We start from the raw sequence: 27,015 nt of genomic DNA, 5'->3' as shown, positions 1-27,015 counted from the left end.
CTGCCACCTTCTTTGGGAGACCTGGATTGAATACCCAGCTCCCAGCATTAGTTTACTGGAGAGTAAACCAGCAGATAGGAGCTCTTTTGCTCTCTCTCCCTCACTCTCTCTCTCTCTCCCTCAATTTTTTTTTAAATAAGCCATCTTTAGAAAAAAAAAAAAAGATAAGCAGTGATCATTTGAACTTTAGAACGAGATTAATTGCATCCATCAGGGATTTTGTTTTAATTGTAAAATTCTGCCTGAAGATATTGGCTTGGGAAGTTAGGTGTGTGTCTTTACCACTGCAGTGGTCTTCACCATCGTCTGCCAATGAGCCCACCCATCCGTCCAGTGCATAGCAAGCCAGGATGAGGCCCTAGGTTTTGAGGCACTAAGGGTGGAGGTGGAACCAGTTGAGGGGCCTAACAAGCACAGCTGCAGAGACCCACACAACAGAGCAGAGGAGCAAGAGGGAGGATCAGCAAAGACAGTGTAATTAGTGTCAGTGTTGAAGTCCCGCACACGTACACGGCCCAGACAGGCTGCTCTCCCGCCACAGTCTCCTCACGTGCTTGCTGCCGTCCTTCAGTTCACTGACATCAGATTTTACTGGAATGCAAATGTTTTACTGAGGAGGGGCATTCAGTTTCTTCCATCTGGTATTATGGTTTTTCCCAAAGCAAAACTGTCCACAGAAACGACCTTCATATTTATCCTTCTCTCAGTATCTTTTCTCCTCATTCTGTCCTGTTAGTACTATTTTAAAAGGAAAAAATACTGTTTCTAGTGAACTGTAGGTGTATGATATAAGCATTCCCCCCTTCCATCTTAAGAAGGCATGCAAAGAAAAGTTCTTCTACTAAGGACATCTTCTGGCTGTATTTGAACTCCTTAAAACCAGGGCTCCTTGCAAGAGTGCCTCCCCCGCTGAGAGTCCAAGGGCTGTGGTAGTGGCAGAGTCCATTCTCCCAAGAAGTCGTTAATGTATAGATAAATTTTACAAGTAACATACTATTATATGATCCATATTTCCCACTGAAGGTGGCGTTGCCTAATGTACTGCAAGGTGGCTATGTGCATTAGTAAGTCATCAAGAACTGTGAATAACTTAGAGTTAAATGAATCTTGTTATCCACCTAGAATATTGAAAAGTAGACTCAAAGTAAAGACTTAGCAGGTTATCCTGTCAGCATATGCCAGAGGAGGGACTAGAATCTGAACTTCTTACTTTATAGATGCAGCAGAAAGCGGTACAAATTCTTTAAGTAATAAATCTATCCACCACTGAAAGTGTTTCCACAAGGATGCTTCTCTGGAAGAAAAGATGGATAAGAACACAGAAGCCCGAGAATGCAGCAAACTTCCTCGAAAGTTCAGGGACTGGCCACAAAAATGAAACAAAATTTGCGATCCTGCTTTAATAAATAGTGGTGGGACTGGATGAGAAGGATCGGATTAAGGAAGGATATAGAGTGTGCATCTAGCATCAGCTTTGTTTATAGCAAAATGCTTTCTTGATGCTCACGTACTGCCTGCATTGTTCCTACCTTAAATTGTATGTTCCCTTCCTTTTTTTCCTCTTTTCCTCTTGTCTTTTTTCCTTCAGATGCCTTTTTGAATTAACAAGTCTCAAGTGGTAGAAGTGCAGTATAAGGAAAACAAGAAGAAAACTAGGACTCACTCACTGGAAAACCGACACACATTTCACATCATATTTTATTTAATAGTAACAGTAATCCTGAGCCCTAGATAGCATATTTCTCAGTTCTTAAAGGGAGAAAACTGAGGCTGTGAAATACCAAGTGGGCGGGGCCCCGTAGCCTGTGAGTTGCAGAGTTGGCCTTTGCACTTACATCCACTTGATGCCAAAGTCACATTCTTCCTCACGTGGCCCCTGTGCAACCCTAGGATCAAGGACATGAGGAAAAAAAATAAATAAAACCTGTAAAACAAATGCCATTAAATGCTCTTTAGTTAAAATCAAAATGGAATCTTGCAGATATAAATTGTGTCTAAGAGCATTATGGGATCCCACATTCTACAGATTCGGAAATTCTGTTTTCAAAGCATCTGTCTTCTTAAGCCATATTTTCAGTGAAACATTGGAGGCCCATATAAACGTATAAAAAACATAGTAAATTGCAAACAGTGTTACTCTATACCTCATCCAACTAGAGAAAAGAAATATTAATTTCAGTGGATCAGACTTATACATCCTCAACCCCATTTTTCTTCCTCTCCTCCCCAAAATAATAACTATTCTGACTTTGCCACAGAAGCCATCCTGGTTTTCAATTTTTCAAATACTGAAGAGTTGAAAAAGTTCATCCTTGTCTTCTGCATTGGATAGTAATTTACCCTGAACCAAGCCAGTTCAACCCTTTAAAGTACAAATCAAACTGTAGGTGACACCTAATATAAGTGCTGACATTTGTGGAGTCCCTACTCTATTCAAGGTTTTCTTTTCTTTTTTTTTTTTTAAAGATTTATTCAGTTTATCACAAAGTCAGATATACAGAGAGAAGGAGAAACAGAGAGGAAGATCTTCCGTCCAATGTTTCACTCCCCAAGTGAGCCGCAACGGCCAGTGTGCGCCAATCCGATGCCGGGAACCTGGAACCTCTTCCGGGTATCCAACACGGGTGCAGTGTCCCAGTGCTTTGGGCCGTCCTCAACTGCTTTCCCAGGCCACAAGCAGGGAGCTGGATGGGAAGTGGAGCCGCCGGGACTAGAACCGGCGCCCATATGGGATCCCGGGGCGTTCAAGGCGAAGACTTTAGCCGCTAGGCCATGCCGCCGGGCCCTATTCAAGGTTTTCAAACTGAAACAGCAAGTTTTCTACTTCAGAGTGGGGAGGTAGTGAGTGAGTGTAAGATGGAACCAATGTGATGAGGTTGAAACAGTGCTGTCAAGACAGGGAGGAAAGAGCTATGCACTCACACAGGGAAGGGGGAGTACCGGAAGTGCTTCCTGAGAAGGGACTCCTACCTCCTTCGTGCTTCGAGGCAGGTTGGAGGGAATCTGCCATCCCGTGGAAGTTCTTCCTCAGAAAATAGTTTGAGCAGAACGCAGGTCCCAGGGAACAAACAAACTTGGGAAAGCAGAAACATTTTTATTTTTCAGTTATTTTGCCTTTGTTATCAGTATTGAAGCTAGATTTCCAAGTTTGTTTAGCATCAACATCACACGGTTTTGTTAGTGATCAAGTCACTGTCCCACTAGTTCCACTAGCAGGACCCTAGTAAGGCAGTAGCTGTTTGCCACTGACTAGTGGCCTGCCATGGTTCTTTGTACTCTCTGGACCTCCCTCCTGCGCTGTAAAATGAGGAAGTTGAATGTTAAAATCTGTAAGTTACATGCTTCAGAGCACTAATTAGAGCAATTTTCAGGAGTTGGAAGGCTTGGGATTCTCATTTGAAAAATGCCTACTAAAAGTAGATGTTCCCTAAATGTTGCCGAATTTGGTCTCTGAAACTAGAGATAATTTTAGAGTTGAGGAACCTGAGATTTAGTATACTAAGTAACGGTGCCGTGGACAAGCCACTGGCATGTGGCATGCCTGATTCCTGTGCCTCTGAAGCCTCTCTATGCTCTTCCTTGGTTCCGCCTGTGGTGCACCTACCTCTCATGTGCCAGAAATGATCACTGTCTCATTTAGGAATCAAAACACCTTTGTAACATAATTAGTATTGATTTTCATTCTATAGCTAGTGAAATACACAGAATATTGCATCATTTTCCTAGGAACACACAAATAGTAAGTGAAGAAGCTAACAGCTTCTAACAGTCTCAAATCTGTCCGACTCCATAGTATGTTTTAGGAAAATGCATATTCCTTTCATGTCATTACAAGTTTTATTCCATAGCAACTGTGTTTGTGCATTCTATCCTTTGTGTGCCGGCTGTTAGGAGCGCATGGGTGATAAATTAGATTAGCAATGGAATGATTGATTATGTCTTTAATTTGATTCAAGGTTGACCGAACAAAGTTCAAATTAATAGTCAGCAACAATAGAATCCAAATACTGGCAAATTTTCAATTCCCTCTGTGTAGAGTTATCATTTAGAATTCATTTAGACCATTACCAGAATTTTATAAAAATTAAAAGACCCTAGGTATTTAGCTACTGCTGACATGCACTGAGAAATCAAACATTATAACTTGAAACCATTGTAAATTCTATTTAATACAATCAATTGGGGGTATGTGCTCAACTCACAAGCTGTAGTTAATTTGCAAAAAAAAGACACCCTTTCCCCCCAATATTGTTATTTTTAAATGTCAAGAATCAGATGTCTGCTGTTTAGAACTATTGTACCATTGCCAGTGACTGTCTGTATTAGGGTTTGGAACTGGAACATGGATTTGAAGACATTAAAACTGTTTAATTCCCAGTTGAGATGTGGTTGGCTTTTATACATTTGGAATAAAGCATTTATGGCACATCTCAGGGTAAGTGCTAGTAGTTAAGTAAATAATACAGAAAGGGGTTCGGTGGAGTAAAAAAGTGGTTTTTGTTTTTGCTTTTAAAAAAGCAAAGTCTTGGTTGTTTTTTCCTCTTTATGTAAATGTTATGTGCTGAATGATTGGCATGAAAAGCCATTCAGAAGAGCAAGATTTTAGATTTCCAACTGTTAACCTAGAAAAAAAAAGCAACCTTCAAATCATGTATTTTGCATTCATCCAGAAGCAGAAACAGGAGAAGGGAAACAAAACGCTCTCCGGTACAAGTGGAGACACACACTGAGAGGGAGCGAGGGAGAGCGAGGCAGAGACTGAGAAGCACTCCCAGAGATGAGATTGTAGCAGAGCAAAATGATCGACCTGTTTAAGGCTGAATGGGTTTCTTCAGTTTGTGTGCAAGTTTCAAGAAATGGAAGGACTGACCAGGTTTGGGTATAGCTCTTTGGTTACTTTGTGTTTGGTGAGTGTGTGCTGTTGTTTTGGATGGGCTTTTGGTGGAGAAGAAGGCTAATTTGTGTCATTTCATTTCTTCTCTGAATCACAGCTAGTAAGATCAACCAACAGCCAGCAAACTAATGCATGTCCTGATGGAAAGAAAAACAGGTTGAGAAAGTAGATGCCTGTAAGTCTGTGTCCATAGAGGTTCTTAAGATGCTTAACGGAAGCCTGTGTGCGGTGTTGGGTGGTGGGTAGAGGGCATGATGCGGCTGAGAACTGAAATGGGATCGGTTCTTTTCCAGGACTAGAATCCTCAGTATTTACTGTTACTTCGCAAATTTAAAATTTCTGGGTGATATTTTTTTGGTCTGTTTAAATCAGACCCCGCAGAAGATCCCAGAAGCAGCATTCATAGTATGCATGAACCCACAATTTTATTTGCTACAGGGACCGATATTTTTCAAATCTGTTCGAGATTATTTCCATCTTTGCCCAGTGGGAGTTTTCTTCCCGTGGCTAAGAATTTTTCTTCCTCTTGTCTTGGAACAATTTAAACTATGCTAACTCAGTTAAATCTATCTTATGTGAAATTTACAAAAGTGCTCAACAGTTTTGCTAATGGCTGCATATTATAATGTTTCCTTGCTGCCTTTTTGTAAAAACTGTATGGACCAACCACATTAATTAATGATTTTTCATTGTTTACTATACAATGCCTTAATACTCCAGTAAGTGTATTCCAAGGTTTTTGAGTATACTTTCTATATGTTTTACACAATCTGTTCTTCTTCACTGATCTTAATAAAGATGTTTCTTGTGGTTGATAGAGAGATGAGGTTACTCCTGCTTGGTGATAACTTGAAGTGTGGAATCAATGACAAACAGCCAAATCTTGGAATTTTCTCTCTCTCTCTCTCTCTCTCTATCTCTATCTCTGATTGTCTTACTCTTGCCCTTGCTTATATCCAAGTAATAGAGGGGAAAAGAGAGTTAACAAAACATGAATAAGTGAGAGTCCACAGAGATTCAGGGGGATTAAATAAAGGAAGATCAAACCTAAATAGGAAAACACTTATGGCAACTGTTAAAGAACCTTATTTCTCATGGTCTGCTGTTTCATTGTTGTAAAGATTTTCAGCAACAGTTAAAGCACTGAGACAGCCACAATCAGTTTTCTGCTTGTAATGCATACTTGCTGATCAGACAGGATTCCGATCTAGTAATTCAAAGGGTGGTACTGTAAAGAGTCAAAGAGAAAAATTAACCCTTGTTCTCTTAGAGACCAGTAGACTTTATTTCTGTTTTCCCCATTCTTGTTAGAGGATGGATTGCTTGATTACAAATAAAAGACAGTAACTGAAGGTAATCATTCACCATCCTTTCAGAGTCCTCAGTAATCTCGGGTCCATTTAAACTATTGGTATTAAAGGACTTTATGCCACGATTTCTGAATGATAGAGTACAGTAATCTTTAAAGTTTTTATAAGAGCCACTAAAAAATACATGCAACATTGCCAAGCTAGCTTTAATTTATAATTAGATTAAGCTTTTCACCATTTTGATTTTAGATTCAAAAGCAACAGCCTGTTTTACTGGATTATGATGGGTTTAGAGTCCAATAGAATAATTCTTTTACTTAATTAAGTTCAATATCATGTTTCTCATTGTGAAAGAGGACTGTTGACAGCTTCCATAGCTGTGCAGCTCGATGGCACAGAACCGAATCATGTGCAGGTGTCATCTGTATGGTTCTAGAAGTTGAAGCGAAACTTCACAAGGTTCATTCTAATGTACCTTATACCAGTCAGGCATGTGTCATCATTAGCTAAGGAAGCTTTCAGAAAGAGAAAAATCGGCCTCTTCCGATAAAACCAGGTTACTACGAATCTATGAAGAGTTGTACCATTTTGCTATGATTTGCGTTACTCATTTGAAAACGTGAACCCATAACTTTCACCCTTCAGTGAAAAAAATGGGTGTGACTTTACATGTGGGACTCATCCATCTGCTTCTCAAAATTGCCTTGCTTCTTGCCTGAACCCCCAACATGAAGTGCCCTGCTCCCCTGCCCCTGCTGAGCTGCCATGTGGAACACACTTTAGAAGGAAGAATTTTTGTTTCCCCTTACTTTGATAAATGCATATCTAAACGTTTTTCTAATTTCTTAGACTTAAACTACAATAGGGAAGTACATTCAGTTTTTCAATAAAAGATGCTCAGTTGGAATAATTCCCAACATAGTTAGTTCTCCACCCAAGGACTCTATCTGTAACTAAAAGGTTATGATATTAAGAATTGTTGAAATATTAGCTACTATTACACTGCCAACAGAGGTAAAGATGGTAGTGCTGTGTAAGAAAAAACATATCAAGTACTCCTGCTACTTTTGACCAATTTCTTATTTCCACTGACTTTTAATTTTTATGTCTTGGAGAATACATATATAACCAACAAAAGACATCTTCTGATACTCTAGCATTCTAAGTATGTTAATATATACTAACATACTAATATACATATATTCTGTATGTTAATATGCAGAACTATTGTTAAAAGGTATTTTTCCAGTTCTTAATGTTTATGAATGTACTTTAGTCTGCTTCCATTTCTAAAATAGATTTTTAGTTACAGTTGCAAAGGGAGTTTCCTTGATAGGTCAATCCTTTTGTTCATATATGTTTGCTCTCTGTGCTCTATCGGTGTGTTGCTCTTCACTGCTCTCACAGAATTAGGGTAGTTCCTGCAAATTTCAGGCTTGTGCCATTACAGCATTTGAAGTTCAGACGTTATTAGGAAGAAGACATATTTATAATGTTATAAGTGCTACATGAAACTTTTGATTGTGGTGCTGATTTAGGCAAATATGCATGCCTGTATAAAATCATGTATGTATTATTTATTCTTATAGATCTAAGGTGATTCTGACAGACAATCCAAGAATCACACTTTAGTAAACCAATTCGAAGCAATAGTAAGACTTAGTTTCTCATTTTATTTACTGAAGGGGGCAGTAGAGTCTAATAGATTGAGCCATGGACCTCAAGCGATCTGCCTATGTGTTATATTTAAGTAAATATACATGTATGGGATTGGTAATACATAAATAATCATAACTTAAAATAAATATTATATTTTCTAAGGAATTTGATATAGATACTGACTTCCTACATGACCTTGGGCTTGCTCTACTTAGTATTTCCATTCCTAGATCTGCAAAATGGGCACAGTGTTTCAGATCTAAGACAAAAGTTGAACTTCAAATCTGTGGAATAATTGAAAACTGCAGTGTGAATGTGTTTGGGATTTATGCTTTATCCCTTCTCTGTGTGCTTCATGTACCGTATCTCTTCTCCCTCCATTATTTTGCTTGATCCAGTGTTCGTCATAGCAGGGTTAAGATGAACATATCCAATCTACGGCACAAGAAGGCTCTTTCTGAGTGTAGGATGATATAGTGTCCTAATCATGTTGTATGTATGATGTTGTTTTGTCAACCACCTGACTTTCAGCAGTCAAAAACAAATTCCTCCTTGGGAATCCCAGCGGAACTTGAGCTGTGGCTATGCATCAGGATGGAGGAATCCACGGCGGCGGGGAGGGTTTGGGGTGAAGGGGGGAGAATCCCAGTACCTATGAAATTGTGTCACGTAATACATTGTAATTAATGGGAAAAAATAATAAAATTTAAAAAAAAAACAAATTCCTCCTTTACCTTCCCATTTCCACTGAATCAATGAAAAGAAAACCCATCAGAATTCACAAAAAGAACGGGCAACAGTAAATTAAATTATATGACTTAATTTGGAAAACATGAACTTCTATACATAGAGATGAATGCTGATGGATATGCTTGCATGCAGAGCCCTGTCGGGTCCACACTTAGAAAGAAGGCCTGTGACTACTGGCCCAGGCTCACTATGCATGTCTGACTGCTAACCTCTTCAGGAATGAACAGGCATGAACCAGACATTCCTACAGGATTTCACACTTGAAAGTCCCTTTAAGGGGCTTTCCCTTGCCATTCTTGAAGAACTCAGTCTTTCAGATTTTTTTTTCTCCTCTCCTTGTACTTTAGCTGGCTTCTTCGTAGCTCTAGGAGAGTCAGCAAAAGTAACTGTCATTTGTTTGCAAATGAAACCTGAGCTTTCTGAAAATGACTCCCATGCAAAATCATTCCCCCACAGCACTCCTCCAGCCTTCTAGTTGATTTTAGATAGCTTCCTGTGTTCCCAGCTCTTGGACGTAGTCCATGGCACGCTGAGCAGACACTTTTAGTCAGAAATGCCTATAAATAACTGATTTTCCTGCTTGCTGTCTTCCCTCTGAGGCTTTCTTCACAAAGGAAGTGAATCAAATCCATCAGAAACAAGAGCTCTCCATACGGGGTGTGTGGTGAGGCTGGTGAAAAATCAGACCCATAGGCCGAAAATGGTTGAGTAGGTCGCTGTGCCATAGTTGACTTATGCAATCATCATACGAAAAAAGAAATAATAGATTCCATGCCAGATGACATCATGAACTGAACAATCAATCAAAATGTCTCATATGAGCTTTCGGGCTCCTTTAAAATCATGTTTTTGTTTTTGTTTTTGTTTTACTTTCATGCTGCTTTAAAGAAAAAAGAAGAATATCAAAGTCAATTGTTGTTTATTAGATTCCATTTGTAAATCTAGATAACCAATGCCTGTAGCACTTCCATGTAGGGAAATGTGAAACTGTTTCCCCATTTGTCCTTCAGTCTGAACTTTGCTCACAGACAGCTTCTCCTGCATAGAACCTGCCTTGTTTCTTGTCTCTAATGCCCATCCATCATCCTCACCACCATCTCCACAACTCCCCACCCCTCAACACACACAGTGAAATTATGGAACATGCTGGAATAGTGTAACCATGCTAGGTGGTATTCTAATGACTTCTCCAACTGATCTCACTGAAATGAACCGCAGAAATCCAGTATGTAAGGCTTAGAAATCCAGTATGTGTAACTATGTAACCATTGTCAACAACAATACAATAAAATAAATTAAAAAAAAACAAATCCAGTATGTGGACTTTATTATATGCTATGTTATTCTATTTGTGTTGATTTAGCCTAGTAAAACGCATGATGCTGGGCAGCATATATCGAAATGGAGCTTTATTTCACAATTCTGGATGCTAATGTCAGCTCAGTCACAACACAGAGAGGATTGAGAATGGAATCGAATGCCTGCTTGGGAGGCACCTGTGTGAGCAACAGAGCAAGAAACCAGGAGGAGCCAGACTCTTAGGTCAGTTACTCTCATAGGAACTAGTCCAGTCTGCTTCACAGGGAGAGTCCCCATGATTTCATCACTAACTAGTCAAAATTTTGTACAAAGTTAAAACTTTTTGTTTGAAATAAAAGTCCAAAGAGCCTTAAAACGGTTTTTTAATGTCCCACCTCTTGCAGATTCTATCATGTCAATACCATCCTACAAGTTTTAAGTGACAAAACACATCCACACCATGGCATACCCTCTCCTCCGTCCATCTCCCTGTTCCCTGCATCCTTCTCAGCACAAGAGGATGGCATGCAGCAACATTTCCTCTTTCTCCTTCCTTCATCTAACTTTCTACCGCTTTTTGGGCAGCTGTTTTGTCACCTAGTTTGACCCAAATCCATTCATTTGCAGATGAGGCAACTGAAGTCTGGAAATGTCCACTGGCATTCCTGTTGCTCTTTGGCTGCAGAGAGCAGTGGAGACACTGCACTGTGGGCAGGCCTCCTCACTTCCTCTTATCCCATTTGTGAGCATTGCTCGGGCATGTAGTAAGAAGCACCAATTGATGTTGTTCTGCATTCTCACATAATTCTGTCCTCACTCTCCTCCCCTTTGCTTTTTCCATGCTTGTCACTGATTCTCATTGGCTGGTAGTTAATGCCTGGTCTATTGCTAGAGTTTCTAGAGAGTGGATTTCATTGAGCTTTTCTTCTTCTGATTTTAAGAAGTGGAGCAGCCAGGACATGAACTGGCACCCATATAAGTTTCTGGCATTTGCAGTTAGAGGATTAGCTGGCTGAGCCATTGCTCCAGCCTCTAGCTTTTCTTCTTATAAACACTTAGGGAACATACGCACTCAGTGGAAACGGTTATCTGAAAGAATCTGAAACATTGCACAGCCTGTGATTTTTATCCTTAACCCAGAGAATTCATGTCCAAGTAAAGCAAAGTATTTAAAAATCATTTAAAAGAGAGGTTCTCACCTTGATAAATGAATAGGAAGCTTCGAATCGTAAATCTTTTCGCTCACCCACTTTGTACTGATCCAGGTGTCTTACAATTTGACAACTATTTGTAGTGCCTTCCCAACTAAGTAGTCTCAGGTGCATAGAAAACAGTTTAATCATCTACAGGAAAAAATTTTGCATCCACTCTTGATGTTACAGCTGATAAAACCATGACGCCCGCATAAAGTCCATAAACTGTCGTGTAATAATGCCAAGTTTGGTGAGCTGAATTACCAATCACATCTATCTTAGGTAGCAGTCATGGTGCATTGTCCTTCATTAAAAAATAATAAAATCAATAAATAATTGATCATGGGGGTCTCAAGAAATCCTGATTGTTTGAGGTTACAAAATCGTTTTGGGGCCTTAGCTGTTAAAGGCCCTGTTATTTTATTTAAAACAGCTTTATTGAGATATAATTCACATATCTTACAAATCCCCACATTTATTTTTTATGATTTTTATTATTTTCCATGATACAGTTTTGTAGGTATAGGGACTCCCCCTCTTGCCCTTCCAATTCTCCCTCCCTATTTTCGCCCATAGTATCATATGTTCTGATACAATAATTGATTATGGGGGTTTGTATCAGAACATATGATATGACTAATATCCATGCTTTGCAAAGAGCTTCAGAAACTCAATGGCAGAAAACAACAACATCAAACAACAACAATGACAAAAAGCCTGTTAAGGAATGGGCAAAGGAAATAAGCAGGTATTGTGCAAAAGAATAAATTCAAATGGTTAATAGACCTATAGAAAAATTCTCAGACTCCCCAACTATTAGGGAAATGAAGAAATAATCCACATTGAGATTCCACCTATCTCCAGTGAGAATGGCCTACATTAAGAAATACACTAACATGTACAAAGAAGAAAGTGACCTGCAATCCTGTATTTATAGCAATACAATTCACAATAGCAAAGACATGAAAACAGCCCAGCTGCCCATCGAAAGAGGAATGGATAAAGAAGCTGTGGTACATCTACTTTTTTGAATACTACACTGCCATTAAGAAAACGAAATCCTACCATTTACAACAAAATGGTCTCAACTAGAGACCAAATAAGCCAATCCCCAAAAGACAAATATCGTACGTTCTGATAGAAAGCTTATGGTGACTTTTCTAAAAAGTCATTCCTAATGCTTAGATTTGCAGAGTGCTTCCTGTGTTTTCCTCTGTGAGTTTGATAGTTTCTGGGTGCAGATTTGGGTCATTGGTCCATTTAGAGCTGATTGTTGTATAAGGTAAAAGGTGAAGGACTTGTTTCTTACTTCTACAAGCTGATATCCTGTTGTCCCAACAGCATTAATTGAAGAGATCAACCATTTTCCTTGGATTATTTTTAGTTGTCTTGTTGAAGATTAGTTGGCTATACATGTGTGGGATCCCTTCTAGGATTTATATTCTGTTCCGTTAATCTTTTTTCTTTGTTTCTGTATCAATACCAGACTGTGTTGATTATCGGTGCCCTGTAGTACATGATGAGATCTGGAATGGTGATCCCTCCAATTTTATTCTTATTCTTCAAGGCAGCTTTGGCTATTTGTGGTTTCTTGTGTTTCCAGATTAATTTTTATATCATGTTCTCTGAGATTTTTGTTGGCTTCTGATTGACATTGTATAGAATCCATATATTACCTTCTGTACTAAGGACATTTTGATGACATTGAATCTAATGACCCAGGAAGATGGTAAATTTCTCCATCTTCTAATGCCCTCTTCTATCTCTGTTTTTACTGTTCTGTGATTTTCATCATAGAGGTCTTTCAAGTCTTTGGTTAGGTTTATTCCAGGGGATTTAAAGTTCTTCTCTGCTATTTTGAAAGGGACCATTCTTACAAGTTTTTCCTCAGGCAGAAGGTTTTTGAGTATACTAGGGCCATCGATTTATGTTGTTGATTTTGTACCCTGCTACCCTGACAAATGCTCTTAAGTTTTGCAATAATCTCTCTGAGCCTTTTGGTTCTCCTGTGTATAAAATCACATGATCTCCAAACAGGGGTAAATCACCATGAAATGTGCAACTCAGTGGCCTTTAGTTTGTTCAGAGTTGTGCCACTATCAACACAGACAATGTTAGAACATTGTCATCAAATTAAAAAAAAAAAAAGCAAACAAGCAAAAACATCCATATCTCTTAGCATCGTTCTCCATTTTTCTCCATTATTTCATCTTCTCTTCCCCTACCTCCAGGCTCAGAAAATCACTTACCTATTTTCCATCTTTCCATAATTACCTATTCTGAATATTTTATTTATATCCCTCAACCGTGTTATTATGAACTGTCTTTTATTAATATCTCCCCATTTCCCTTTCTCTTAAAAGCACCTAAGCCTCTGATAACCAGAGCTCTACTATGCTTTTGTAAGATTAACTTCTGTAGATTTTGAATATGGGTGGTATTAGGCATCATTGGTATTTCTGCTTCAGAATCTCATCATTTTATGGCTGAGTAGTATTACACTATGTATATATACCATGGTTTCCTTATCTCTGCATCCATCAGTGGACACTTAAGTTGATTATCTTTGCTATTGTGAATGGTGCAGTGATGAATATGGCTATCTAATCTCTACAACATACCAGTTTCATTTTCTTTGGATATATTTAGAGTAGTGGTCTTGCTGGGTTTTTTATTGCTGAACTTTATCAGGGCTGGATTATTTGATCATTCTATTTTCAATATTTAAAGAACTAAAATACTCTTTTTCATCTGCTTTACTAAATTACATTTCCACCAACAAGGTACAAGGGTAATCTTTTCTCAATATCCTCACCATTGCTGGTTATCTTTTGTCTTTTTTGATAATAGTAATTCTGACAGGTATAAGGTGGGATCTGATTTATATTTTTTCTATTGACCATGTAAGTATCTTTTGAGAAAAACTCTGTTCAGACCCTTGATCCTTTTTAAATGAGATTATTTTCTTCCTCTTGAGTTGTTTGAGTTGCCTGTACGTTACAGAATCAATCCCTTTGTTATGCATAGTTTGAACATCTTTTCTCCTATTATAAATTGTCTCTTGCAGAAACTTTTAGCTTGATTTACTCTCATTTACCTATTTCATTTCATTATTGCTTTTTCCTTTGCTTTTCAAAATAATATTCAAAACAAAATCATTCCTTACACTTAGGGTTTTTTTCTACTAGCGTCATATTTGAGTCTTGATTTAACTCTTGAATTCATTTTGAGTTGAATTCTGCATAAGATAGGAGACATGCAAGTCAGTTCATTCTGGATAACCTATTTTCCCAACTCTGCTTATTGAGGAGGCTATCCTTTCCCCAACTGTGCATTCTTGGAACCCTTGTCACAAATCTGCTGCCTGTAAAGTTGTGTACTTCTGTCTGGTGCTGTCTTTTCTTGTATTGCCCCATGACTCTGTTTTTCTGTCACTGCCATGTTGTTTTAGTTTCTTTTTCTTTGTCCTATAATTCAAAATCAGAAAAATCTGATGCTTCTAGCTTTGTTATTTTGCATTACGTGGCTTTGGTCTTTTGGCGTCCTGTGTGGTTACATCAACCTAATTTTTTCTATTTCTGTGAAGACTTTCATTAGTATTTTTGTTGTCATTAGTATTTTAATAGGAATTGCATTTAATCTATCTTGCTTTGGGTGGTATGGACATTTTAACAATACTTATTCTTTATTGCGTTGCCATAAGATACCTTTGTATTTATTTGTGTCTTGAATTTTTTTCAAGAATGTTTTACTGTCCTTAGTGTGGAGAGCTTTTATGTCCTTGACTAAAATTTTTCCTAAGTGCTTTTTCTCTGATATTTGAGACTGTTCTCTTTATTTCTTGTTTAGATAGTTTGCTGTTAAAGAACATAGATAGAATTTTACATTAATTTTATGCTCTATAATTTTACTGAACTTTTATATATTAATTTTCAGTGACCTTTATAGTTTTCTGTGTTATAAAGCATGTCATCTGAAAACAGGAAAAGTTTAATTCCTTTTCAATTTGTATTACCATTATTTCTTTCTCCTTGCCTAACTACTCTGTGTAGGACTTCCGGTTCTAGACTGAAGAGAAGTGGTGACATTGCATATCCTGGTCATGTTGCAAATTTTAGGGTGAATATCTAAGTTTGTCATACTTAATATGGTGTTGACCATGAATTATTGTGTTGAGGAACATTCCTCCTGTGTCTATTTTGGTGAAAATTTTGACCATGAAGGAATGTTGAATTTTGTCAAGTGCTTTTTCCGTATTTATCGAAATGATCACATGGTTTATGTTTTTCATTCTGTTAATATGAGGAATCACGCTTATTGATTCACATATGTTGAAACTTCCTTGAATCCCTGAGGTGAATTCTATTTAATTCTGATCTGTCAAATGTGCAATTAAATTCACCTCACTACTATTGTGCTACTATGGGACTTTTTGCACCTTTGCTCACCAGGGGTTATTGGCCTGTAGCTTTTGATTGTTGCTGTGGTGTCCATAACTGATGTCTTTGTCCTTATCTTTTTCTTAGTAAAAGGGTGATACTGGCCTTGTAGAATGGGTTTGGGAGTATTTCCTCCTTTAGTTTTTTAAAAATAATTTAGAAAGAATTGATCGTTAGTATTAAATACTTCATAGAATTGAGTACTCCAGTAAGCAGGTTCTGAATTTTTCTCTGATGGGAGACTTTTTATAATGGATTGAATTTCCTTAATTGTCATTGGTATGTTCAACTTTCCTGTTTCCTCAGATTTGACCTTTATTGGTTGTATGTGTCCAACATTTTATCTATTTCTTCTAGATCATCCAATATAGCAGCACATAATTGTTCGTAATAGTCTATTTTTATACCAGTTTTAATGTTCACTTTTTAATCTCTGATTTTGAATCTCCTCTCACTTTTTCTTGATCTACCCAAAGGTTTATTGACTTTTTAAAAATTTTGCTTAAATGTTAATTGTTCATTTTGTGGGTCTGGTATTATTTCTCTAGTCTACATTTTGTTTTTTAGAACTAAGATCTTTATTATTTCTTTCCACTAAATTTGATTTAAATTGTTTTCTATTTGGCTAGTTCTTTAAGGTATAAAGTTGGGTTGTTCATATGAAATTTTATTATTTTTAAATATGTAAGCTTGTTGTGTAAACTTTCCTCTTAGAACTGCTTTGGCTGTATCCCATAGGCTTTTGTATTCAGTGTATCCATTTTCATTTGTATCAAAATACTTTTAAATTCCCGTTTAATTTCTTCCCTGAGCCAGTGCTTACTCAGATGCACATTGCTTAATTCCTGTATAGTTGTAGAGTTTCCAGAAGTCCCTCTTCCCTCTTGTTACTAATTTCTGGTTTTATATCATTGTGATTAGATATGACATTGGGTGTGATATCAGATTTTATTCGTTTATCACAATTTATTTTGTGGTATAATATATGATCCTTGAAGATAATGGACAATGTTCCAAGCACATTTGAGAAGAATGCATGCTCTGCTGTTGATGATGGAATGTTGTCTACAATGTAGTTCAGCTTTGGAGCTGCTTTGTTGATTTTTCCGGATGACCTGTCCATTGCTAAAGTAGAATATTGATCTCCACAGCTATTACTGTATTGCAGCACATCTCTCCTTATTAGAGGCTAATATTTGTCTGATGTATTTATGTACCCTAGGGTAGCATGCATATATATTTAGTCTTTTTATATCTTGTTGTTCCTTTTATCATTAGATAGTGATCTTTTTTTGTCTCCTTTTTTTTGTCTCCTTTTATGATTTTTGGCTATCCTTTTACATCCCTTCAGTTTCAGTTTGTCTGTGTCCCTAGAGATGAAGTGAATTTTCTGTATCACATCATTGGGTGTAGGTTTGTTTTGTTATCCATTCATTCTGTAACTTCTACTTGGAGAGCTTAAGTCCTTCCATGTTCAAGGAAATCATTGGTAAGTCAGGATCTCCTTCTGAATTTTGTTAATTATTTTCTAGTTGTGCTGTAGAAACTTTCTTCCTTTCTTATCAACAAATTCTGTGACTATAATGCCTTCTGCCTCAAGTGACTCTAAACATGCGGCCTCCTCAGGTCTAGTATGCTGCTCTTGCCACAGAACCACACTGGCCATATTTTCATTTCCAGCCCATGCTGGGTTCTCTTCTGTGTACAAATGAATAATGATAAGAAAAGGAAGAAAATGCAGGAGGTGAAGGGGAAAGGAGAGGAAAAAGAACTGTAACATATGGAGACATTCTGGCCCTGTACTTCACACTCATGGTCCTCATATTATGCTTCTTTGTGTGAATTTCAAGAGCAGTTGCTCTTGACCTACCTGTTCTACCTCTATGATTTGGTGATAACCTAAATTATAAACTATGCAAAGTAGCCATCCATGAGAAGAAGTGATATATGAGATTCATTTGCAAAGTCAGATATCAAAAAGTAGAAATGTGTAGTAGAATTTTAGTTCATGTTACATGAAAATGATATGTTAGCCCATGAAAGAAAAATTGCTCAAAACTGTTTGTTTGAATAAAAAATGACATTACACTTGATCTCAGCCAAAGACTGAGAAGTGATACTAAGAAACAAACAGTAGTATTAACTCCATGAGACTGCCGATCTGAATGGAGTTAGGACATTGTTGATAACAGTACCAGTTTCAGATGTCTAAGTAAGCCCTGACTGCCCACTTAAGATCCTTTGCTAGGTTTAATTTGGGAATGTTTGCTAATGCAAGAGGTCATCTCACTAAAGTGAGAAAAGGAAGTGAACAAGGAAACCTCAAGCCCAAGTCCTCTGTCATCACTGTACTTTGTATTGTTTCTGCACTTACATTTTAGGAAAAAAAGATTTTTAACTGACACATTTCCACTTGCAGCATAAGCTTCATGTATCCCAGAATTTTAACTCAATAATTAGAAAATGTACCGTTTTTGGTGTTTGTTAAAATAATATCCCAGTAGTGGGTGTTATAAGTGTAGCAGATTAAGCTAATATCTGAGACGTCTGCATCCCACATCAGTGTTGTTGGTCCACCACTCCTCTGCTTTCAATCCAAATCCTGCTGATGCATTCTGGAAGAAAGTGCTTGGGCCCTTCCTGATCAAACTCACTGTTGTGGCCATTTGGGGAAGTGAATCAAAAAATAGAGTAGCTTTCCTCTCTTGGTCTTGTTCTCACACTACCTGTCAAGCAGATGAAAATAAATAAGTGAATATTTTTACGAAATTAGTGCTCTGGATACGAAAGAAAATACCAGTCTCCCTAAAGATCTGGCCTTGGAATACCTCTTAATTACTCATAACAGTATAACCAAATTAACAAGTTATACAATATCCAGTGTGGGGGAATTATGTACACTAGCATTAGCCAATGCATAAATAGTGCTGCTGGGGAAAGTCAGTTGGGTGTGAACCAAATCCCTTTAATAGATAACAATACAAAGCAGTTAAGACTTTGGAATCTATCATGATAAAAATGCCACAATCAGTAATGAACTTGGAAGTAAATTTATTCTTTATTATCTTCTTTCTTGGCTTGTGTTTTTCTCATGTGATTTTTCTCATGTACCTGTTTCACGTGAGAGATAATTCAGTGTGCTACAGAAAACCCTCATTTAATGCTTTCTTCTCTTTGCTCAGGCCTAAATAAAACTAATTTAAAATGATGTGCACAGTCTTGCCATATTCCACGGCCTCTACCATCTCTCAGTTTAATATTTTACAAAGGATCTTCATGCATAAGAATGAAATGTTAATAATTCACTTAACAAAGACTTGTAAGGATCTAAGAAATTAATGAATTCACAAAATTAAACCATTCCAATTTGATCTCATTTACGTTTTGATGATGTTATTACATTAATCAGTAAATAGAAGTAGCATTGCATTTCTTAACTTCAACTTACAGTGAATCCTCCTAACTGCCATAATATGTAGGCCCTTTGCTAAACATATAGTAAGAAAAAGTTAATGTTTTAGCAATACTGCTATTCGTAACAAGTCTTTAGTCCAACCAAAACATATTTAACTCCTGCTTGACCCAGAAAAACTCTAGATGAAAGTACAAAAGGGAATGATGAATTTGGGGAAAGGAAAAAACAGACAGTTGAGAATAAGCAAATGAAGGACAGGATTTACTCTCTGGCTAACAGAATAATATAGAACTTTTTCTTAAATTACTCAAAATGTGCTGAAAGGGAGGATACTGTCTAGCCTAGAAGCCTAATTCAAAGATAAGTGTTTTTTTAAAGATGTATTAATGGGGGGGTGAAGTTTACTTGAAATAAGTAGATCCTCTGTTGGAGCTGGAAGGCCCTATGCAAAGATACCAGTCCAAATTTGTTCAGCTGGGTCACATTTTTAGGGTCAATCAGTGGTGTGAGGACAAGAATAGAGCTGGGAAAGACTTCTGTCCCCAGAAGCAATGGAGGATAAGTGCCCTGGGAAAAGAATCCAGGCAGATAGCACAGCAAGAGGGGAAAACGTTCACAGATCCAAGTAGCATCACTGTGTTCCTATCAGCAGCATCTGAAGGCAGGTGGAGACACATGGATTCTGCAGATGGTAACACCAACACGGTGCACCTAGCTCTTTCAGACCTAGTCGGATCTACCCTGGGAGACCTAAATGTCCACAAATATGAGGGGAACAGAGATGAAAACTTGGGAGGTCTCTACAGGGCATAATGAATGGGGTTATTGTTACGCAAAATCTAACTATATCTTATGGTTGTAATACTTAAGGATTTATCTGTTAGGTTAGGAAGATTTGTCTAGCAAGAGGATCAGAATCCAAACAAGATTAATTTTTTGGTATCAAAATGCATTACAAGCAACTGAGTGTGTCCAAATAAAGCAAAATGCATTTCCCTGTCTGGTGAATAAGGACAAGTGATCCTCCAGGGTTCCTTTATGTCAGATAGTCTGGTTCTACGTGGTCCAATATGGCAGCTGTTGACCACATGGAGCTATTTAAATTTCAGCACATTAAAGTTAATTAAAATCAGTCCTTGGTCACCATACCCAATTGCTAGTACTGAGTAGTCACAAGCGGCTGGTGTTTACCACAGTGGACACCACAGATCTACAACATTTCAATGGCTGCGGAAAGATTTCCTAGACTGTGTTTCTCTAGTTGCTTTTTTGTCTTTTGTATGATATTCACTCCCAGTAGGTAAGAGTTTTCCAAAAAATAGCAGTAGTCTGCTGTGATATCTTCTGTGGTTAGAAATATACCTAACTGGCTATCAGCTTTCTATGTGGCCACACAGTGAGAGGGAAGTGCAGTGAGAGGTTAGAATTGCCCCGTTTGAATTTCCTCTCCACCACTTCCTCGCTGTATGACATAAAATAAATAATGCCCTCATTCTTAACTGTGGAGTTCTTTTGAGGGGTCAGCTATCTAAAGCTCTTGGTTTTCAATAAGGACAACTGGAAATATGAAGACCCACCTGGATGCTACCCAGAATCTTTCCCACAATGCATTAGTCACTCAGTATGCACTGGCCAGGGGATTGGATAGGTCCTGGAAATGTCTCCAGTGATCATACTGTTCGCTCTGGCACTGTCCCTGTAGGTCTCCCCTCTGCTCCCACTCTTCATTTTGTATCTGATTTGTCATTTGCTGACAAGGCAGTACCTTACCTAATGCAAGAATACTTCCAAAAGGTCACAGAAAACTAGATGAAAAGATGTTATTTTGGTATAAAAGAATTTTGAAATCCATAATATACATTTGCATCAACTTTTTTGAAAAACTTTCTGCTGACAGAAGACTGTTTCTGATACACTCTAAACTTGGGGAGTTTTTGCTGAAGAATTCTCTTGGATAACAATCCTCTTCCTTTTTGAAGAAACACAGCTGCAGACTTTTTCTCCTCCTCACATCTGTTTGTAAATTATAATGCTTTAGCACTTCTCATTTGCTACATCTAGGTGCAAAGGGATTTGGAAACCAGCAATGTGTCATCGTGTCTGCCACTGCCGGTCACACAGCTGGTGCCATTCCGACGGACCGGTCCTCCAACAGCAATGGGCTGGATGCTATCTAAGACATTCCTGCTTAAGACCCCTGCCTGTGCCTTCGATCAAACGGAAAGAACTCTGGGGAGATCCTGGAGTGTTCATGCTAGTAGGTTAGCCCAGCTAGGGCTTGACTCTACTTCTGTTTTACTCTGAGTCTCAAGCCTTTTTGCTACACACTGAAGAATTAAGGTTCTCTGTTTTAGGTGACACTGTGAAACTTAGGCACATTGTTGTGAATTTAAACATAGTTGCTTGCTCAGATAATAAGCAGTTGTTTCACAAAATGATAGCCAGTATCTACTATTCAAAGACCTCTTCTGTTTTAGAAGAACTGTATCAAAAACATGATAACCTACCCACGTTTGTTTACTGGTCAGACTTCAAAGCCTGTACTTTCTCAGCATGTTCTGTGAAACCAAGCGGTGTCTGTTCATCTCTGGATCCTGGGAAGTGAGGGGCTGCTTTAGCCTAGCATTGAAGCATCCACGGGGATGTCACTCACAAGACTAAGGAAGCCCCAAAGCCAAAACTGGCACAGCTACATGCTTGTCTGATTCCTGAACTCCTTCTACCATGAAAAGACCCCTGGTGGGGAGTCAGGCTGGGGCAGGAGAGATTGGGAGAAAGTCAAATGGAAAAGAACAGACCCCGTCCATTCACTTAATCCCAGTGTTTTTAACTGGGGGCTGTGAACCCTTATGCATGCGACAATGAATTCTGTGGAATTAGAGAACTACTGAAATGATTTGAAAAATTGGAGAAGGCCATTTATGTTAATCTTCTTGGAAAGAAATAATTGGTCTTTCTCATGTCCCTAAAATACATAGTTGCTAAGAACTTTAAATTAGATACATTTAGATCAGATAAAAGTAGATAGCTTTTTCCTTAAAAGAGTAAGTTGATGATTTTCCTTCTCCCTTGGGATAGCAGTTCTTTTGATAAGTCATTGGGTGTTAATTCAGAGTAATTTGAAGATAGGTATTTTTTAAAGATGCATGAATGAGGGGTGAATATTACCTGAGATAACTAGATTCTCTGTTGGAACTTGAAAGTCCTATTGCAAAGTAAATCTTGGAATAGAATTTATTGTAAAGGAGTTCTGAGTGATCAGTTTAGTTCAAGTAACAAAATAAACAAGAATTCCAGTTGTATTTAACAAGGGTTGAAGGTGAGAGGAGAGAGGAATTCAAAGATATGTTAAGTAAACCCCATTCTCAGAATTGATAGCCTCTTGAGACTTTAAGTAAATAAACAGTGCAAGGCAAGGTAAGAATAAACATGAAGACAGTTGAACAAATAATATGGGGGTTATATACATAAGAATTCCAGACTGGGTTTTAGGAAGGGAAAGATAGAGGAGATGTTTTCCAGTTGAAGTGCTGCATCACTAAAGCTTTGGTAGCCTTTCTATGACCACATATTGGAAAAGATCCCCCTTAACATTTTTCATGGTTTGTTAATCTCTCAATAATTCAGCTCTGTAACCCTCCCCCTTCATACTCAACATAGTACCTAGCAAATACCATTTATGTTTGGGTGGATAGATAGATGAGTGTTGTTGTGATAGACAAATGGTAGGTACCATATAAGGAAGAGAATAGAAAGGGAGGGAAGAAGAAAGAGTAGAAGAGATAGACTGTACATTATCCTAGCAGTTCTCTCTAAGGGGCCAGCCCAGCTCTGAACCTCACAAGAGAGCAGTAGGAAAGGAGTTTGGTGAATTCAGGCTGTCCATGGGTCAGAAGTCCAGGAAGAGCACAGCTCTGTGTACTGTGCTCAAGGCCGGCCTCGACTGAAGTGAAGATATCAGCTGAGCTGGGCTCCATGGAAGGTCTTATTTCCAGAAGCATTCGGGTGTTCACAACATTTAGTTCTTTACAGTGATACAACCAGGGAGCCCTTCATCTTCAAGGCAGCAAGTGGCAAAGAATCGTTATTGTGCTTTAATCTTTCCAGCTCCTACCACATCTCTCTGATTCTTTCTTCTGCCTTTAGCCTGAGAAATCTCCTCCTCTCCCTCCTGTTTATCTTTTTCTTCCTCATCCTCTTCAAATTTTGTTTTATTGTGGTATACTACATATAATGTTAAACTCTTACTTTAAGGCTCATGTGATTGCATTAGGTCCTCTTACATTACTCAGAGGTGATCTCCCTATTTTGAGATTATCTTTCTGTAACCTTAATTACATCTGTCAAGTCACTTTAGCCATGAAACATAGCAAATTCATGGGCATGAGACCAAGAATAGAGATTATGGAGCCAAACCTCCATGTACCACAATAATTTCCATTACATTGGTTTGGATGATAATTTTTTTAAATATTTATTTATTTTTATTGGAAAGGCAGATATACAGAGAACAGGAGAGACAGAGAGGAAGATCTTCCATCCAATGATTCACTGCCCAAGTGACCTCAACAGCTGGAGCTGAGCCAATCCGAAGCCAGGAGGCAGGAGCTTCTTCTGGGTCTCCCATGTGGGTGCAGGGTCCCAAGTCTTTGGGCTGTCCTTGACTGCTTTCCCAGGCCACAGGCAGGAAGCTGGATGGGAAGCGGGGCTGCCGGGATTAGAACCGACGCCCATATGGGACCCAGCATTTTTAAGGCGAGGATTTTAACCACTACACTATCATGCCAGGCCCTAGATGATAAATATTTAAGGACCTGCCCTTCACTGACAGCCATGAAATTAGTTCTGAGCAGAGCCAGTATAGCTTTGGTGCCAGAAGGCTGTGTCTTATGAATCATGCAACCCAGTCTTTGTGTCCTCTCTGGCAAAGTGGAATCACCAGAACAGCTAGAACATGTGATGATTGAAGGCATTAAGTGAGTTAATACATTTAAAGGTATAGAACAAGGCTTGGAAATACAGCATTCTATAATGCACCTGTAAATATTGTTCTTAGTGAGACTGAAAACGTGGGGCAATTAGCATAAACCACAACAGGAGAATGGATCTAAGAGCTTATGTGCTATGTATTCTAAAAGATTGAGGCAATACCTACACCTATTTCAAGACAGAGCGGTTATGGAATATGTATTTATGTATATATATCACACTTATTCATGTTAGATGCCATTCATTTTTGAATCACAATTTACTGTTTAGTTTGGGTTAAATAGTGCCACTTGCTCTAGCATATCCTATTTGAAACATACATTTAACCTCAAGACAAGGAACAACCCCTAAGGTATATAGGTTTTATCAATCACTCTTCTTTGAAACATGAGCACCCAATAACTTCATCCACCACATTTATCCATTCTATTAAACTGCTAACTCAATGTCACCTGAGAGTGGTGCTCCTCTCCTTTGAAATGCTGTCTTCCAATGACTGAAATGTAAGAACTTATAGAGAGAGGGATCTTATTGCAAACCATGTCAGGTTTATTGTGTATAGATCCCTCTTTCTTAATGTGTACTCATTTGCTGCTGCTTTTTCCATTTTTATTACTCCCCTAACTTTGTGGTAAAATTTGAAATCTCCCTCTCCAGTATATACCCTTACAAAGGCAGAGAGTCTCCACCTTCCTGTTTCTTGACTAAAGATTTTTCTACTTCATGATGGTATGAAAATGATATGCATTCAGTAGAAACTGCACCTCAAAATTAAAATTTTCGTCTTTTCCCAGACTAATGCTCCATTGAATGACTGTCTTATGACGGTGGGCAGGCAGAACAAGTGCAGCTGGCTTTCCCTCATGGTCACAAAGGAAAACACACTAACACACTCTTCAGTATCCTTGTGCTCAGCTATGACGTTCAGAAGGATGTGTATTCAATGCACTTTGAGCTTAAGGTATTTTCAGTTTACCACAGGTTGTTGAGAAATAATCCAATTGTTAGGACAAGGGCATCTGTACATACATTTTTCACATTTACAATTAAATATTACATGTATATATAAATATATATGTATTTATATATTCCTATGTGTGCACTGATTCTGTATCAGGAACCTGCCTGTTAAAGGCTGGGAATATACCAGTGAGAAGACATGACTTTTGCCTGACGAGTTCTCACTGTGCTAGGTAAGGAGGAGCACTGATAGTGAGAATTTTTAAATGGAAAAAAAAATGTTTAAAATAGGGAATTGCCTATATTTGGAGATTCAACGACTGAGGTGTCAGGAAAGAGAAGAGTAGAAATGACAACCAATATGTAGTTTCTAAAAATGAGGGCAAATCATTACCTCCAACTGTGATAACTAATATTGATCAAGAATGAGTTTGGATGGAGAAGATGAGTTAGTTCTAAGCACGCTGAACCTACGTGCCATAGTGATTCCAGCAGAAGAGGACCCATTAACAAGCATTCATTTATTCAGATACTATTCGAGAAGTTAGCACAGTAAACCAAGTAAGGAAAGATTATGATTCAAATTAGGGTAGAAGCAACAAAGATGGAGAACAGAAAGGTGTCAGTTTGGTCCAGAAGTAGATGGGATGGGAGGAGATGAAAGATTTTAATGAGGCAGTTGAATGTATGATTCTGGAGATTAGGAAGCCAGCAAGACCGACAAAAGGCACATGGGAGATAGAGTTGAGCTTGAGAGTGAATAAAACCCTAGGCCAAATTCCTGAGCCACACAGACACAAGCAAAGGATTAACTAATGATAAAGAATAGGAAGAAATCAGGAAAACATGGAAGCAAGGATGAGAGAATGTTTAAATACACAGAGAAAGATCAACAAGGTCAAGTATCAAAGAAAGGTCCAGAGTGAACTTGGCAGTTAGGAAGTAATTATTGAATATTGGAGGGAATTCCCTAAATTAATGGAGTAAAAATCATTTTGATCATCTTAATAAAGGTCTAAAATTTATAATGATAGTCCAACATTCTAGCAAAAATGTTTATAGCCACCAATGTATGCAAGCAACATAATCCCGTATTCATTTTTCAAATATTTGATGTTTAAATTTTTCTCCCATTTTTCACCATTATGAATAGTTCTGTTGATGTCTTTTTCAATACAAGGCTAAAATGCTTTTTTCTAGCATTTCCAAATATTATGTACAATTTTTTTAATTTAAAAAAGTACAAGTAAATCTTAGCATAATTATTTTGATTTTGAGTAATTATTCTGCAGAGACTTATTTCTTCAAGTGGTGGAGAAACAGAAAGAAGACAGAGTCAAAAAGAGACAGAGAGCTTCTATCTGGTGGTCTACTTCCCAAATGCCTGAAAGAGTCAAAAGCCTGGGCCTGGAACAAAGCTGGAAGCTAGAACCATAATCCAGGTCTTTGACATGGACAGCAGAAACAGGGGCTGTATTAGCAGGAAGCTGAAGTCAGCTACCAGAGATAGAAGATGAACCGAGATACTCCACTGTGGCATTTAAGTTGCTGATAGGCTAACCGCACACTCCCCAAGAACTGTCTGGAAACACGTTGTTTTCCATTTCCACTGCTTTCATGGGGAGGCATCCAGAAATCTCCAGGCTGTTGTCTAACCCACAGTGCACTACAGTGCACCTGTCTAAAGCAAGCGTTTTGTTTATTCTATTTGTGGAAGCCTTCTAATGTTGCAGCATTATAGTATATTATAATTTGCACATGAGTCAGTTTCCTCTCATTATACTATAAACAACGTAATGCCTGTTAGTAATAGGTTTTTTAGTTTCAAATGACTAATTTTCCACCTATTAGCTATTTTTGTTGACCTCACTTCACTAGAGTACCTCAGCCTAAGTTTAATTTTAGCAATCACAATTCTCTCATCTAATTAACAAAGAAATTGGGCCATTGCCTCAGTGGCCTGCATTCAACCTTATTTTGACTGGCAATTTTCTAATAATGTCTCCCTCCCTCTTCCACTCTTGTACCTGTAACAGTAGTTTCTGTTGCATGGAGTTCCTTTTCTTTTCCCAGTTATTTTTGCTCTCGTTCTTTTAGTTTGTCCATT

General features: G+C 38.1%; 1 protein-coding gene across 10 annotated transcripts in view; it reads left to right on the top strand.

The window, feature by feature from the left end:
- The window catches only part of DLGAP1 (DLG associated protein 1), a 753,977-nt gene that overhangs the window by 428,531 nt on the left and 298,431 nt on the right, over positions 1–27,015 (top strand). For 3 of the 10 annotated variants that reach the window (XM_004579630.2, XM_058676810.1, XM_058676812.1), the window contains exon 1: positions 4,343–4,435. The exons of 4 other annotated variants lie outside the window; for them this stretch is intronic. In XM_004579630.2, the coding sequence (XP_004579687.1) occupies positions 4,343–4,435 (93 nt within the window). Of the gene's footprint in view, positions 1–4,342; positions 4,436–4,689; positions 4,880–27,015 lie in introns of those variants that run through there. 3 more of the 10 variants (XM_058676814.1, XM_058676813.1, XM_058676811.1) reach the window with 3 other exon arrangements.

Source organism: Ochotona princeps, chromosome 18 (genome assembly GCF_030435755.1).
Source record: "Ochotona princeps isolate mOchPri1 chromosome 18, mOchPri1.hap1, whole genome shotgun sequence".
NCBI lineage: Eukaryota > Metazoa > Chordata > Mammalia > Lagomorpha > Ochotonidae > Ochotona > Ochotona princeps.
This window is presented reverse-complemented; position numbering and strand designations above follow the sequence as displayed.